We start from the raw sequence: 15,832 nt of genomic DNA, 5'->3' as shown, positions 1-15,832 counted from the left end.
CTTCCAATGCAAAAAATATATGGCGCACCTTGTTGTCACTGTTCCAGTTGTTAAATGTAGTGACCGTTTCATAATACGTCTCGAGCCAGCTTTCCGGGTCCTCAAATGTTGATCCGCGGAACGTCCGTGGCTCCCTGGGCTGCTGAAACACGATTGGTGTAGGTGGCACTGGGGCTGTCATTGTTGATGCGGTCATGGCCGTGCGCTTCCTGGTCTTCTCGGGAAGAACCCCGTACTCCGAGGGCTGGTATCATAACCTGAGGTTAACTCGATGGTTCGGGACGACGTTGGTACTGTCTTCGGGGTTCGGCCTTGGATCCCGGCTTTTCGGGGCTGTCCAGTGCGTGAACGCAAAAGCACCTCTACCAGATTTTACGTACTAGTGACGGAGAAAACAGCAGCAATACTGTAAATGACGAAACTAGCTTTTTAATGGGCGAACTTGTGCCCACAAAAATAGGCTACACTCAAAGAACAACGATAGCGCGAACACAGTCGGCGGTCGGCGAAAATCTGATGCGCAGGTCAAGCGAGTCGTTTTTTATACATGCATCATCAAAGGTTCCAGAGTAATCACTGGTGCAGTCATGTCTTCCAGCAAGTACTACAGAATTCGCGGTGAGCATACATCATCAAAGGTTCCAGAGTAATCACTGGTGCAGGCATGTCTTCCAGCAAGTACTACAGAATTCACGATGAGCGTACATGCACTCGGATTACTCAAGGTTTGGTGACAACAAACAGCAGATAGAACCATCGATAACATTCGATAAACTTCTGATAGATGCTGGCTAGTCCTGCGCTGAGCAATAATATTTGTTAGACGGTGAAACGCGGTCACCCGAGAAAGATACACAAGTACACGGGTCAATATACTCTAAGAACACAGTCTTTATACATGAGAAGCACATGCAGTAGCTTTTATAACCTCAAAAATTCTCGCCGGCTTTTTGTGCTATTCTGTGCACAGTTGGCAATAGCACATGGCTATTAGACCTACGAACTGGCATTGACAGAGACTCAGGGACAAACCTAAGCTTTAAATGTCATGTTTTCACATACTCTGTTCTTGAAGCGGGTAATGATTGCTCTCTGAAAACATATTTTCCATACGCTGTTTATCACTAAGTAGGGCTAGGAACTTAAATTTTAAACCATCTACCAAAATTTGATTTTGCAGGTTTTTACAATGGTCATGGTTTAATGAATTCATATTGCGTGTTTAGGAAAATTTCAGCATTTGTATTATAAATGGACAGGTAGTGTACTTTTCCTGTTGTGTGATCTGATAGCATGTAAACAAGGCTGTAGTGCATCTGTCATGTTTGCCAGAACTTTCTTCATTCTTTTTTGTATATCCATAGTCTTGACTGCTGTAGGACTCTTACTCGCATAAAATTTTTTGAAATGGACATTCTTCTGCAGCACTATGTGAAAGCAGCTTGTGTGCAGCCTCTCATAACCTGCTTCTTTCTCTGACAGTGTGGTAGATGTGACAAGCTACCTCTACTTCACCATCTTCACTCCACTTGTCTACAAGACATTCCTAGCGGATTTTTTCAGGTAGGCAGTGCCGAAAGTTCCATTCTACACGTGTGTAGCTCCGAGAACCTAATATGATCAAAACACGAACATCTGATTTGATGAGTGTCTAGGCCAGAAGCTCTCATGATAGACTAGCTTGATCTGGTCAGGGAGATGCCCACCTAGCCTAACTCCCCAGCTGCCTTGTGCATTGCTCTCACATAGGGCCTGAAACATGAGTTGCTATTTTGAGCTTGGGCCATTTCATCTGTTGCTTTATGGTTATGAGCTCATCTACAAATGTGGGACTTTTCTGCGATGCCTTCCTTTCACCCACCTGTAGCATCTCGCAGCCAAGCATCATGTTCTCGTACAAGGCACAGACAGATGATCCCATGGAAGATGACAATGTGAGCCTGCCCCACCAGCTGTCCTGCTCATCGCTCAAGACCGACTCGGACTACATTTACCAGGTGCACATTACACACGTATGAAGCCTGCTTTTCTATTTAACTGCGCTATAAACAGGGACGAAGGAGGACGATAAAGACAACATGTGCGCTGTGTTGTCTTTTTCGTCCTCCTTTGTCCCTGTTTATAGCGCAGTTAAAATCTTTCTAATATGAACTTCAACCAACTAGCTCAACTTGGTGCACTACTGCTTTTCTTGTTGCGCATGCATGCCAATGTTGTGCCCTCTTGGTGCTTAATAAGACGCACAGGGCCGCACTGAGGCACTCTTCAAGCTTGCCAAGGACACCCTGGATTGAATGCTTCCCGGTGTTCACTTGTGTATGCAGCACACATTGTATTAGTGCAGTCAGAAATACAGTTTTGATTAATGCGTTCTTTTAATGCCACTAAATGCATTGCTTGTTGCTTAATATATTATATCACCAAGTCATATGATACAGGGGTGGGACTTTAACCGAAATTGCGCCACGCTGCGCCAGAACGGCTTCAGCATGTGTGCTTGGGTATGGCCGCAAACATCGAGCGGATTCACTCTTCCGAAAAAGAGTGCAACCATTCACATTCCGCACACCGCGCGACGGCAGCTCCAGCACAGTTAATTTTCGTGCTTATAACACTGAACTTTTACGCTCTATACTGGCAAGTGGCCGGCGCGCACACAACTACTCCCAGAGGCTGTTGTCGCTGCTGTACGAATGGTCAGGGCGGCTGTATTTACGGTGTACTAGAATAAGGTTGAGGGAGCCGAGTGGCACGGCGCTCCATAACTGAGGCGCAAAATAACGAAAAGTAGGCTGAGGGTGCTGTGAGCGAACTAGATATTAGCGAGGCACACGCTGCAGTGGATTCAGCGGGCGGGCGTCTCTGTACCCAGGGCCGGTATAACGTAAAACTATTACAATCTGTTTTTATGCCCATATGGGTGAGGCCTGAGCCATTTTGACCTATTGCGAAAGGCTAATGATGTATTTCAAAAGAAAAGTTGCAGTTTCACCTGAAAGGCAAAGCATCGATTGCCATAGCAAATTAGTAGACAGCTATACGAAGTAAGGATAGTAGTTTTATCACCCGTATAAACTTGTAAACATTTGCTTACTAAATTAACAAGCATGGTGTCATGTACACATGAACACATCTCACTCAATGACCGCGAAAACTCTGTCAAGACAAACACTGGAGTGAGGAAGTGCGGCAGCAGCAGTGAGCGAATTGACCTTCGTGCTGTCTCTGGCTTCAACACGAACTAAGCGACGGAAACACAGCGAACACGAAGCTATCGGCACTCGCACTCTGTCCCCATTGCAGATTGCTTTCAATATAGGGCCCGTGTGGGCACGTGCGGCCGCACCATACGCAGCAGCCGGCGGAGTAGAACCCACCTCCCACTTCTTCCTCCTTTGCCTTGCGCGCGAAGGAAGACTGCTTTTCCTCACCGCTTTCCTCCTTTGCGCGCGGAGATTCAGCCGGCATTGTCGGCTCACCCTCGCACGCTTTCATTCGCACGTACAGCATACGGCACGCGGCAAAAATATCTTCCCTATACTTTATATGCAACATCACGTCAACGGCGATGGCAGAAATGCGCCTGGAGTGTCCATATGCAGTATAGACCACTTATAACGTAACCGCTTATAGTGCAGGACCGGATATAGTGCGGTCTTTTCAGACTCCCGTTAATTTTCCCATAGCACTCCATGTATACACGTATCGCTTATAGTACAGTTGCGGGAAATGAAATACCGGTTACAGTGCGGCTGCCTGGGAGTACAGAAGTCAGCGGAGACGGCGAACGCTCCCCTCAAACGAGCGCCCCAAGTAGTGATCGAGGAAGAAAGAGACAAAGTGGAGAAGGGCACGTGGTGCGAACGAACAGCCAGTGAGGCTGAAACCAGAATCTTGAGTGCGAGTCGAGTCGTGAAATATCATGGCGCGCATAGCGAGCGAGGACCACGAAACGGCCAACCCTTGCTTCACGATAACGGCAGTAAACGAAACTTCAGCGAGCGGCACGGCACAGGCGAAGGGCGCACGCGGAGACCGTGGAATGTGAGGGAGGAAGGCGGCAGGGAAGCGGATTTCGCCTTGGCAACTCCGCCGCGTCGGTGGCTCCCCTCGCCCTCCCTCGTAGCTCCCTCACTTTCGACTGTCACCGTGCGCGCCTGCCGCCTTGCAGGCGCCGCCGCTACAGCCAGCCCGGTGCCAGCTCCCCGAAGTTTCATTTTCTGCCGTTATTGGGAAGCGGGCTTTGTCCAGCATGGGTAGTTTCGTTGGCCGGCCTGGGAAAGCGCCGCTGCTTCCCTCTGCGCCGTAGCCGCAGCGTGCAAGGTCAACACGTGACTAGAAAGTAGAGGAAGCATAAAGGCGAAAGAAGGGTTCACTGCCATTTTCTACGCGTGGCTACGGTAGCGTGGCTGAGACGTCAGCACGTACACGCATGCTCCGGCGCAACGCAGAATCGGCGACTTTGCCATTTGAGAGAGGGTGAAATGTCCGCCGCATGTTTTTTTTTTTTTTTTTTGGTTTGTTCGCGCGCGACATTGAGGGGGTCTTTCCTAAGCTTTTACTCTATGGCGGTGCCGGAGCAATGCCGGTCGGAGGCGCCGCCGTGTGATTTGGTTCGAATTAACGAGATTCGACTGTAAATTGAATGCAAACGTTCTAGCCGCATTCATCGACTGTCGCATACGCGTGGCGGCTCGGTGCACATGTTTTGCATATGTGCGGGCCTTGAAAATTGTTGCTTTGGTTATAGTGCAGTACCGCTTATAGTGCGGATATTCGCGACTCCGGCGACTTACGTTTAAAGCGGTCTACACTGTAGTTTATATCGCAATAAAAACAGATTGGAATAATTTTTACGTTTCACCAGCCCAGGGTTGATTGCGGCATGGTGGAAGATATATAGGTGGGGACACAACATGGGCGATGCACAGGGGACAAGCACCCAGATAAAGTACCAGCCACGCTCCTACAAACTGGGCCACTGATCACAGTGTCAGCCCGGCCTTGCGGTGAAACTTCACTGGAAGAAACAAAAACATACACAAAATATCTCGTTGCGATAGCCATCAGATGACATCGCGTGGCTCGTTTGTGTCACACCCACCGTTCGCATGGCCTGAACTGTTCCTTACGTCGTCGCCAGTAGCATCGTCGCAGCTCTTTAAGCAAGCTGACTGCGATTTTACGCCAGCGCTGCCCCAGCGGCATGATGGTGATCGGTAAACTGCAGCGAAGGGCCGCAGGTGCTTCGTTGAAAACTGCAACAGTGGCACGCATGCATGCATACATGTTTGCAAGGATGTAGTCGCGGAATCCAGGGTGGTAGGCTAGTAGTGTTTTTGCACTAACACAACGGAACAAGCGGACAAATCTAGAGCGAGTAAATGACTGAGTGAATTAACGGTATAATAAGCAAGTGCACAGAGGTTGTGGGGAGCACACGCCGCCACCTTCTCCCGCGGGCGCTCGCCGTCGCTTGCGCACGCGGCGGGAGCCGGGCGTGCACGGGAGAGATGCACTTTGCCCTCTCCCGGTTCACGCTCGCATCTCGCGACGCGCGTACCCGTGCGGGAAGAGGGAAAGTATCCGACGGGCGAGGAGGACATTCCCCTCGCGAAAAGGTAAAAAGGTATAAAAGAGCGCGACCGAGAGACCCCCGGGCCTCTCTGACCTCTCTACTCCTGACCTGCCCCTACGGATATACCCACTGCAACCCGTGAGTGACTTCGTTTGCCTGACTATCACATGCGACGAGGCAAGCCTATTTTATTACTTATTATACAGAGCGGACTTCCCTTTGCTAGTGTGTTTTATTGCCCGCAGCAATAAACGTTGAGTTGACTCTCTTGTTGCCTTATTCGCCCGAACCCTACGTAGCTGCGATTATACGCGCTACGGGTTGGGGAAAACACCCACAAGGTATGAACGAGCATTGTGTACGAAATCTGGAACAAATGCTGCATTAAAGAACAAACCAACGAATGAACTAGCGAACAAACGATCAGGGCGTGGAACGGGCGAACGAGTGAGCAGGCGAACTAACGCACAAAGAAAAGAATGAGCCAGCGGTCACGAGAACAAAAGAGACGAGCGAAGGTTATGGCTCTGTTATCAGGGCGCCGGCGCTTACTTGGGTAGCAGGTTTAAATAACCCGCCAAAATTAATTTCCTTCTACGCGTTCAACTAAACGAGCACGAAGCCGCTGCTTCACAAAACTGGACTTAGTAACGAAGCTGCACAGAAACAATGCGGCAAAAGCATTTTCGTCTCTTTATCAGCAGCAGTTTCCTGAAAAATGGCCTTCACAAGGTGCATATTCCCCATAGAAAAGCATTTCCGCTCGCTGCGCCCCGGGACCGCTGTGGGAACAGCCCTCTCGTGGCACTTAGAGAAACTAGGGGACTTTATCGGGGACCGGTGCGGGCCGCTGTGTCCTCACCTATATGTCTTCCACAGTGGTCTGCAGTGACATATGGTGACCAAAAATTATGTTACCGTGTCGATTGAGCCACATAATTTGAACGCATTTTCTGCTATCATCATGAGTGTTGGAGCGGGAATATATAGTTTGATCGTAGTGCCACCGATGTTTTCGGCTTTACAGGATAGCATGCGCTGTACCGCCGCTCGACCCACTCTTCCATATTCTAGTACGCTATGGACCCTTTTCGCGGCGATCCCGTGGGCGCTGCCAAGTTTGATCACGTGGTGACGCGTCCATTGTTTGCCTCAACTGCCTCCGTTGCCTCCGTGTTTACAATGTTTACAATGGATATGCATGACGCTGGTGCGGCTTATCAAACCTCTGTTTTGGGAGATATCGTAGACGGTGACTGGTTGGATGACACGAAGCTTTGACTGCAGTTTCAGAGAAGATGCAAAAGCGCTTTTGGAGCTGATTAAGCTATGTCCAAACGGTGCGAGCAGCATTTATGTTTCTTGCTCTAAAAGCGGGTCTCAATATGTATTCGAAGCTATCCAAACTTTTTGCTCATGAATTGAATCAGGATTATGGTGTTTTTGTCTTCGTTCTTTATTTGGCAAATATTTTGAACCAGCGGCTTGTCACGTTTCTGACTCAGTAAGGTTCCTCGGTGCGGTCACTATCTGATCATTTTCTGCCTAATTGCTCGTGGGTGTGCTCAGTTCCGTTAGATTTGTTCTTGCTGCACACAAGGCTTGTAACGTAGCTGTTCTGCACATTGTAATACCTTAATTGTAGCAAATGCGTATTATCGCTAGTAACTCACTCTTGTGGACCGTCACGAAACATTCAGCTTCGACCATTCGTGCGCTATCAGTGTAGTAGCGTCACTTATTGTGCATATATAGTGCACATATATTGACTTATTCTTGACACGTTGGCGAAAGAGTGGGTGTAAGTTTCCGTGCTGGTTGGGTAGATGTGTGTAGATACTGTGCGCGAAACCTACTATGACAGGAAGCAGCGCTACTCCCTTTATCATTCTTTTACGAGCGGTACTCACTCTTGTCAACGTACCGGGGCTGAAGCTCTCTCTTTGAAAGTTAGCGATGCAACGTTGGCAGATGAGCAAGTTTTTGTATCCTCGAAGAAAGTCGTACATCTCAGAAGTGCCGGAAACATGTACAGATAGTTGCACCAGCGGTCCACGAACTTGGCCCCACATATTCATTACATTCCTTAATATGCCAGTCACTATTTTTGCAGCCAACTACAGTATAGACCACTTATAACGTAACCGTTTATAGTGCAGAACTGGCTACAACGCGGCCTTTTCCGACTCCCGTTTACCCTCCCATAGAACTCCATGTGTACGCATACCGCTTACAGTGCAGCTGCGTGAGACAAAATACCGGTTATAATGCCGCTTCCGCAGAAAAATCTCGCAGACAAGGGCGGTAGCGAGCACGTTACCGTTCACTCGTTCGCTCAACAAGGTGCGTGCTCCCGGCCGGCGTATGCATTATTCAATGCAATCAAACTCTCGTTAATTTGGACTTATTTGGTCGCACATTGGTTAATTCAGACTACTTTCGGATCTCGGTGAGCGAGGAGCGCCGCAAATGTGCGACGCAAAAGAGAAAGAACGGCGCTAGCGTCCAACCGAAACGAAGCGGCGGAGTCCACATCGCCACAGCCATCAGTTGAAATCGTATGTGAATGACAGCAATGCCCGAGCGCTTCGAGCCTATTTGTGTCTGTATTCTTGCGTTTACCGCCACGCATAACACCGCATTGGCCGCGGGCTTTCGTAACTGCGTAGTCGTCATGGACGATCGCATCGATAGCGGCCGCAGTTTTCTCCGCAGCGGTTGCGGCGAACAGTAGTTTCATTTTTACTACGTACGCGCGTCGGCCGCGTGCCTAAAAAACTGTGTAATCGCCATCGATGATCGCATAGATAGCAACCGCGGTTTCGACTGCATTTGTTGCAGCAAATTGCAGTTAATTCGTCCAGACTCGGTGCGTGTGTCGGGCACGTGACTTCAGCACTGCAAAGTCTCCGTTCATAATTGCGTCGATAGCGGTCGTGGCTTTTTCCGCAGCGGTTGTAGCAAAGAGTTGTTTCGTTTTGACTTGGTGCAAAGCTGTTGAGCTTGAAGCGCACCGGCTACATCGCAATTATGTTTTCTCCAGAGCGTAATAGCGATGTGCAAGCGATAGTACAAAGCGTGTCTACATGCTTGGTCTACATGTTTTGCATACGCGCAGGTCTTTAAAATCATTGTTTTGGTTATAGTGCGGTACCACTTATAGTGCAGATATTCGCGACTCCGACGACTTACATTATAAGCGGTCTACACTGTACTGTGCACTTCTTCAATCTACGTGATTCAAACCAACTTGAATGGAGCACTGTGCGTTAGCGAAAACTCGGTCGCATTTCTGACAGCATATTGCACAGAAGCAAGGTAGAAGCGGTAATGGTTTCGTATTTGTGCACGGTCGCTGAGGAGACTTATGGCACGCCGCCGTAAGTGCCATCTCGTTTTTCTAGAACAAACTGCTCCGAGAAAAGGGTCAATAGCTATAACGCGCGCTTCTACTACGTACTTTGTGTTGGTTTATTCTGTGTTTAATCGTGATTTTGAAGTGCGCTGCCATATTCCTTTTATTCCACCAAAATTCAGTTTAGCCTGCTCCAAAATGCGATTTAGTTTGCTCCAAATTGCTCCAAAACGCAATTTTACTTGCTCCAAAAATTGCTCCAAAATGACTTTGGGCAGTCCCACCCCTGATGATATTATATGCGATCTCTTAAGGCCTAGGTAGATCGGTAGTCTAGTCAGTGTTGCGCAGTACGGGATAAACTCATGAAAGCTTGCACGCTTCTGTCTAGTGAATTTTTTACTGTCCCCTGTCAGCCATTGTTGTTGAGTTTTTCCTGTCATTGTGTTAGGTGCACAGGCTTCTTATGTGCAAAATGCAGGACGCTCCACTGGTGGAACAGCTGCCCCAAGAGCGGCCTTTTGTGCAATTCTGCCTCATATGGAGCATAAGAATGAAAGCCTCCCATTGATGCTTGGTAGCACTAAAAGAGAAACCTAAAACACGGCGCCATTATTATCCTCGTCTTGGAAGTCACCGGAAATGAAAGCTTTGCTTAAACCGATTCTTTAAAGCACGTGGGATCTGCTTTCTGTTTGTGCTGTTTGTGCTGAAGTTTGGTATTCCTCGTGCCAGCATGGCGCAGATCTCGCTTAATGTGAGATGAAAAAGCCTCATATAATAACCGGTCACACATTTTTTAGCAAATTTATTGGCAGTGCCACTTGGCGCCACATTAAAAATATCTAGAATACGTGCACTCAACTTCTGACATATGATTGGCGACATTTCTTGCAACCCTTCATGATCGGAAGAGCAGATTCCGTGGTTGTAATTTGATCAGCTTTCGCATGTTCCATGGTACAGTTATGCAGGAGAGATTGAACACAATAGAAAGTACATTAAAGAGAACCTGATGACGTCTTCACTGTAACTTCAATTCAGTCACTCATGTCCTAGGGCGTGGTTTTGTTGACGTGCCCTAGTTCTGTGAAGCTTTCTTTCTTTTATTTTATTCTTGTTTGCATGAAGCATGCCAAAAGAGCAAGTGGCTTTATTCAGCAATACAGTTAAATGTTAATATAATGACGTTGGTGAAATCGGCACTTTACTTCATAACATTAAAATTTCATTATATTCAATTTCAACGTTTTACGCAAATGACTAGTCACTGACAAATTTTCCTTACACGGAAAGAGTCAGATGGGCGATCTGATAAAACAAGTTTCAATGAGAAAAAAGATTCATTTTGTTGAATTTGAAAGTTGGCAGCCAAAGATACGGTCTCATGGTGTGTCGACGATATCTTCACGTCGGTATTATGAAGCGAAGCTTTCGCGTCCATGCCAGTTTTTGTAAACTTGACATCCACTGTTACAAACAGTCGCTACACTATATCGGCAGAAAGGACCCAACAAGCTTGCTGTTCCTTCTGAGTCAAGTCCTGTACTTTTGCTGTCACTTCTATGCATTGATTAGCGGAAGCACAAGGGACAAGGACGAAGCGAGACAACAAACACGGCGCTGTGTTTGTCGTCTTGCTTCGTCCTTGTCCTTTGCACTGCCACTTACCATGAACCTTAACCAACTTGCCCAACTCACCGCTCTTCTGTGCAGTGTTTGATCTCCATGCATCATTTTGTCCCTTATATATTTTAAGCCCTACTTGCTCAGTCCCATATTACAATGCTCCTGTATGTTCTTTTTGCAGAGGCTCTGAATGTCAGTACTTATGACACAAATGCAGCTTATCGTTCATTTGAACTTGCTCTGTCTTAGGTTCTGCTTCTGAATTCTTGTGTCTAGAACCTTGATCGGTGTGGGGCGATAAAATTTTATTGTCTAGCCTCTGGTATAAGTGCAGTGGTTATTCTCCTGTTGTGTTTTATGAAGTAAACTAATAATGATAATAGTGACACGTGTACATGTTTATCTTTCACATGTGACCGCTTTTCACCGACTAACAAATGTTAAACGTTATCGCTAGGCACAGGACGTGCCTGCATGTTTCTGAAGTTTCTCAAACGTTGTCGATGCTTCTATCCGTTGTCTGTTGTCACCGATGCCTTACGTAATCTGATAGTATAACCGACGCGAATGGTCTTGGAACTCAACGTGAATGGTCTGCAAGATACGCAGGCACCAGGGAATTATCTGGAACCTTCGATGCCTCATGTATAAAAGCCAACGTGTTTCGCCGCTGATTAGATTTTCAATGATCGCCGACTGTGTTCACCGCTATCGTAGTGCTTCGAGTGTAACTCGCTTTTGTGGGCACAGGTTCGCCCAATAAAGAATTAATTTCGTCATTCACAGTTTTACAACTGTTTGCTTCATCGTCACTACTACGTGAGAATAGCACATTTATTGAAAAGGGACATTTTTCTGATAAACTGTTTTTGCTTATTTGCTCAATAAATATAGCTTAGTATACCTCCTTTCACTCAAAAGAAATATTGCAAATGACTTTTTTTAGCAAATTAACTGTTCATGAATGATGGTCCCGTGAAAAATTCTCCACATTGTGTCCAACAGTGGCATGATTGTCTCATGAAATTTAGTTCCTGAAAACTCTTTTGAGGTTTCATTGTGTAATGAAACTGCAAGAAATCAAGCTTGCAAATAATGCTTTGTTTACAGTGCTTAGACCCAACGATTTAAAAAGAGTTTATTTTTTGTATTTTATTGATGCATGTGTTAGGAATTGTTCATTCTCAAATGTGCCACTTTCTAAATTGATGATTCATTCGACATCTGCTTTCGCAGAGATAGGACTTGAGTGTGACTGTCATGAAGCAAAAGGGCTTTACAAATAATAAACCAATTTCTATTTTACTAGCTGCTCCTTTATTGTAAACAAAGATAGTTACAGAATTTTTTGTAAAGGTGATGCTCTGCTTATTATATTCCTTGTATTCTTTGAAGATTCTTTATGTTGCCTAATGTAAAATAACTGCATTGTCTTTACTGCTTACATTACTGTTCCAGGAACTGCCCTAGCAACAACAAAAAGAAAGTTTGATTCCACCCTTTTAGAGTGTGTTGAAAGAAAATATTAACTCAAAAATCAGACAAGACCTTAGCAATGTTTTCACAGTTTCTTTACATGATAAACAAGCGAGACTGCAGTGCCTGGCAAGGAGTGGCATTAAAAGTGTGCTGTGCGCTGAGTGAAATCTTGCCAATTTCTTTGCCTGCATCGGAGCATTGGGTTTGCACCCGCCTCTCGTAGCCTCTAGTCCCACTGCGCACTATGTGTTGCAGGTACACAACTAGATGCACTAGCTTATATAAGGTCCACAGCAGTCACATTATAGCTGTGCCATGTATCATGGCAGATGGCCTTGAGTTAAAACTGAGTTGTATTGTACATTTGGCAGTGTGTTCATGTGACCGCTAGTGGGCGTTCTCCGAGAGGTTCTTTGACTGATGGTCCCCTTTTCAGTACATCGATACAGAGTCGCTTGTTCCTATTTGTAGCATGCAAAGTGCATGATGGCATACTATGATGGAGCTTTGATTGTCATAAACACCTAGCTACAGCATCTCTACCTCTCATTAGGCCTGCATAGGTACGCAACATGCGTGCCTTGTTATGTCTCCTGTAGTTGCTCACTTAGCTCTCTCAAAGCTGTGTTGGCACTCATCAGAGGAGAGGAATTTGTCAGCATCCAAACCAACACTTTGTAGAAGGGTACGCATTTGGGCTGGTTGATTCATGACTACGAGCAGAAATCAGTGCTTAACGTCAGGACTAAGAAAAGGACACAGACCACAGCGCTGACTAACAACCAAGTGTTTTTATTCTTTCAGTCAGCATACATATACTCTACCACTATTGCAAAGAACAGAAAAAAACAAATTCAGCATGCGCAGGGGCAATAAATTGTTATGCTGAATTTCTGCTTTTTCTGTTCCTTGCGATAGTGGTAGAGCATATGTATGCTGACTGAAAGAATAAAAACACTTGGTTGTTAGTCAGTGCTGTGGTCTGTGTCCTTCTCTTCGTGTTGTTGTTTAGCGCTGTTTTCTGCTCGCAACACCTTGTGTTCATTGTTCTAGGTGTGTGGCATACACGTGCACGTTTGCACTCACATAGGCCTTGTCAGGCACTTCCCATGGGTTGGTTTGTTTCTTTTTATGGCTTCTACAGGAGCCAAAGAATAAGAGCACAATGCACGTAAAATTTCACCTGCTTACTGGTTTCATGAGCTTTCATGACCCACGCATTTAAAATGTAGCATGTCATGCGATCGTCTCCCTACTGCCCCATGGCACAGGCCTCAGCTTATAATGCCTGTAAGGCACTATTTTCATGAGCATGCCATTTGCTGTGAGCATGTAGGTGCAGCAGTCCTACCATTTTTTCCCATCAGATGATGCCTGCATTTGGGTAAGGTGGCTTGCTACTGGTTATGGGCCACTTTAGCTTCCTTTTTTTTTTATTTGCAACTGATTTCTCTGTCGCATATTTGGGTATTTGAGCATGCAGGCCCCTCTAGTGCAAAAATTGAAGCAGTGGCTCATGGAAGTTCTTGTCCATGAGCCAACACTGTTTATGTGGTAAGTTGATAATGATTGGCAACTCTTTTCTCTCTTGTAGCTCCTGGGTTGCATTTTGTAGCACATAGCAAGTGTATAACATATCCTTGTGGAAGTGCCAAGTGTTATTCTATTGCGAATATGGCACAGGTGGCATGGCCAAGCAATGCATTCCAGCTCCTTGCATGCACGCTTCCCTTAACACAGTACATTGCATGCCCCTACAGCATGCCCCCCACTTTCTGTCCCTGTGAACCTGCATGGGATGCCTGCCGTCTTGGGGCACCAGTCAAACGTAAGTGCCTCTCCATCACCTTGGCTGGAATAAGGAGCGGCCTTACCGCACATTTCAACAGTGACATCAGCTGTAAGGATCTAGCTCATCATCATTTCCCTGTAGGGGCAGCAGCAATGCTGCACCCTTCCCTTGTTTTTCTCAAGTGTCCGATGTAACATGTTTGCAACAGCCTAAATTAACCTAGTTCTGTGGTTTTCACCACATGGTTATCTCTTGTAACGGCATAGTCTTTGTGGCATGTGTGATTGCAGCTCCTTAAAGCGGTAAAACAGGCTGCAAGAACCCAAATATAATTTCCTCTTCGCATTGCTTGGTTTTAAAAACTAAAGTGGTCTTGAAGAAGCTGTCAAGTAGGGACATGCCAGATTGAAGCAAAATATACCAGAAGACTAGCCATTGGGGGACAGACAGGTTTCACAGACATTGTTGCAGCCCCTGCACATTGCAGAGCTACATGCAATTCTTATTCTCAATGGGTGAATGATTACCATATTTACTCGTATAAGGCCTGCATTTTCTTTTTCCGGGTTTTTCACTAGGTGTGATCCTTACACGAAGCAGGCTTAAAGCCACTGATTGAAGCCTCGAAAAGCGATCAGACTGCTATGTACAGTAACACAACCACTAGTCGTCAACTAGTTTTCTGGATCTGGACAATGCTGTGAAAATGCTTGAATAAGCTGTTCTCAAAAAATGAATTGCCATCCCAAGCAACCACAGATACCCGCTGGACGTCCCCAAATGTCCAACAGACGTCCGATGGATATCCCAAAAAAATTTGTACATCCATCAGACATCCAATATGGGATCCTGTGGCGGACGTATTTCGTGTCTGGGGGGGGACTCAGTGAGTGAGTGAGTGTGCAGGCACGCACCTTGAAGCAGCGATTGTGGAATGCACTCAAGCACCCAACCAATGTTATATAACAACCAGTCGGGTGCTTCAATGCATTTCACTGTCGCTGCTCTGCTGAAAATAAACCAGAACAATGGGCCCACACCAGCTTCAAAATATAGTAAATCTTTTACTGCCACCTATATTATAAAGTTTACAAAGCACACATGAATACTGTTCATAGCGACAAATATACACGCTGATAAATAGAAAATTTTGAAGATCTAGATATCACGACCGAAATTAGAACAGCGTGAAGACAAAAAAAAAAAAAAAAACTAGAAACTTCTTTCAGCATGTCAAACAGAGTCTAACAAATGTGGGAAAGACAATGCAACTAAATGAGGTCTTATGTCATCATCATATTTATTTTACTTTTTCGACCTGTCAAACCTTACGAGGATTCATTATAGGCACATGCTTTAGAATAAAAAAAAAAAAAAAACTCGCAAGCAAGAATAAATGTGTGGTGGAAGCCAAAGAAAGCACAATGCGTAGTAGAAGTGTAAGCATTACGGCTTACCTGATACAGTAATGTATGAGAACGGGCTAGTCAAAGGACAACAGAGAAGGTGGGATGAAGACAAACACTGTCTTCATCCCACCTTCTCTGTTGTCCTTTGTCTCGTTTTGCACTGATTAAACAAGATTACTTAATGCAGACATAAACAACAGTCTACACAGAATAATGTAAGATATCATTCTAACACAATTTTGTGCAGCGTGTCAGAAATAGAACACATTTTCACAAATATGAAAAACATAAAATGTGACACACCTGCAAACTCATTCGGATGGAAAGTTTTAACACAAAAAGCACTGCCATTTCTGCTAGTTCAAGGAATTAATGTATTGTTTAACAATAATTAAAATTTATTATGCATACAAGGAGAATTTAGTTTTTTCATTCAAAAGTTTAGTAAGAAAAATATTAAGTGCATGACACTTGAATGTGCGAACTTTTAGTGCTTTGGCTACAACAACGATGTACATATCGAGACAGCCATTACCCATATCCATAATTGAAATTCCCCCCACAAATCAATTTTTATAACAGTATAGCCA

The 15,832-nt window shown here is 45.6% G+C and overlaps 1 protein-coding gene across 5 annotated transcripts in view; it reads left to right on the top strand.

Moving 5' to 3' along the window:
- LOC119466172 (transmembrane protein adipocyte-associated 1 homolog) overlaps positions 1 to 15,832 on the top strand; it is a 125,330-nt gene that overhangs the window by 102,489 nt on the left and 7,009 nt on the right. For 4 of the 5 annotated variants that reach the window (XM_049657275.1, XM_049657276.1, XM_049657272.1 and 1 more), the window contains 2 exons: positions 1,483 to 1,563; positions 1,868 to 1,997. In XM_049657275.1, the coding sequence (XP_049513232.1) occupies positions 1,483 to 1,563; positions 1,868 to 1,997 (211 nt within the window). Of the gene's footprint in view, positions 1 to 1,482; positions 1,564 to 1,867; positions 1,998 to 13,801; positions 13,870 to 15,832 lie in introns of all 5 variants that reach the window. The other variant, XM_049657274.1, reaches the window with a different exon arrangement.

This window comes from Dermacentor silvarum, chromosome 10 (genome assembly GCF_013339745.2).
Source record: "Dermacentor silvarum isolate Dsil-2018 chromosome 10, BIME_Dsil_1.4, whole genome shotgun sequence".
NCBI lineage: Eukaryota > Metazoa > Arthropoda > Arachnida > Ixodida > Ixodidae > Dermacentor > Dermacentor silvarum.
The sequence above is the reverse complement of the archived record's forward strand: the minus strand, read 5'-3'. Positions and strand labels throughout refer to the sequence as shown.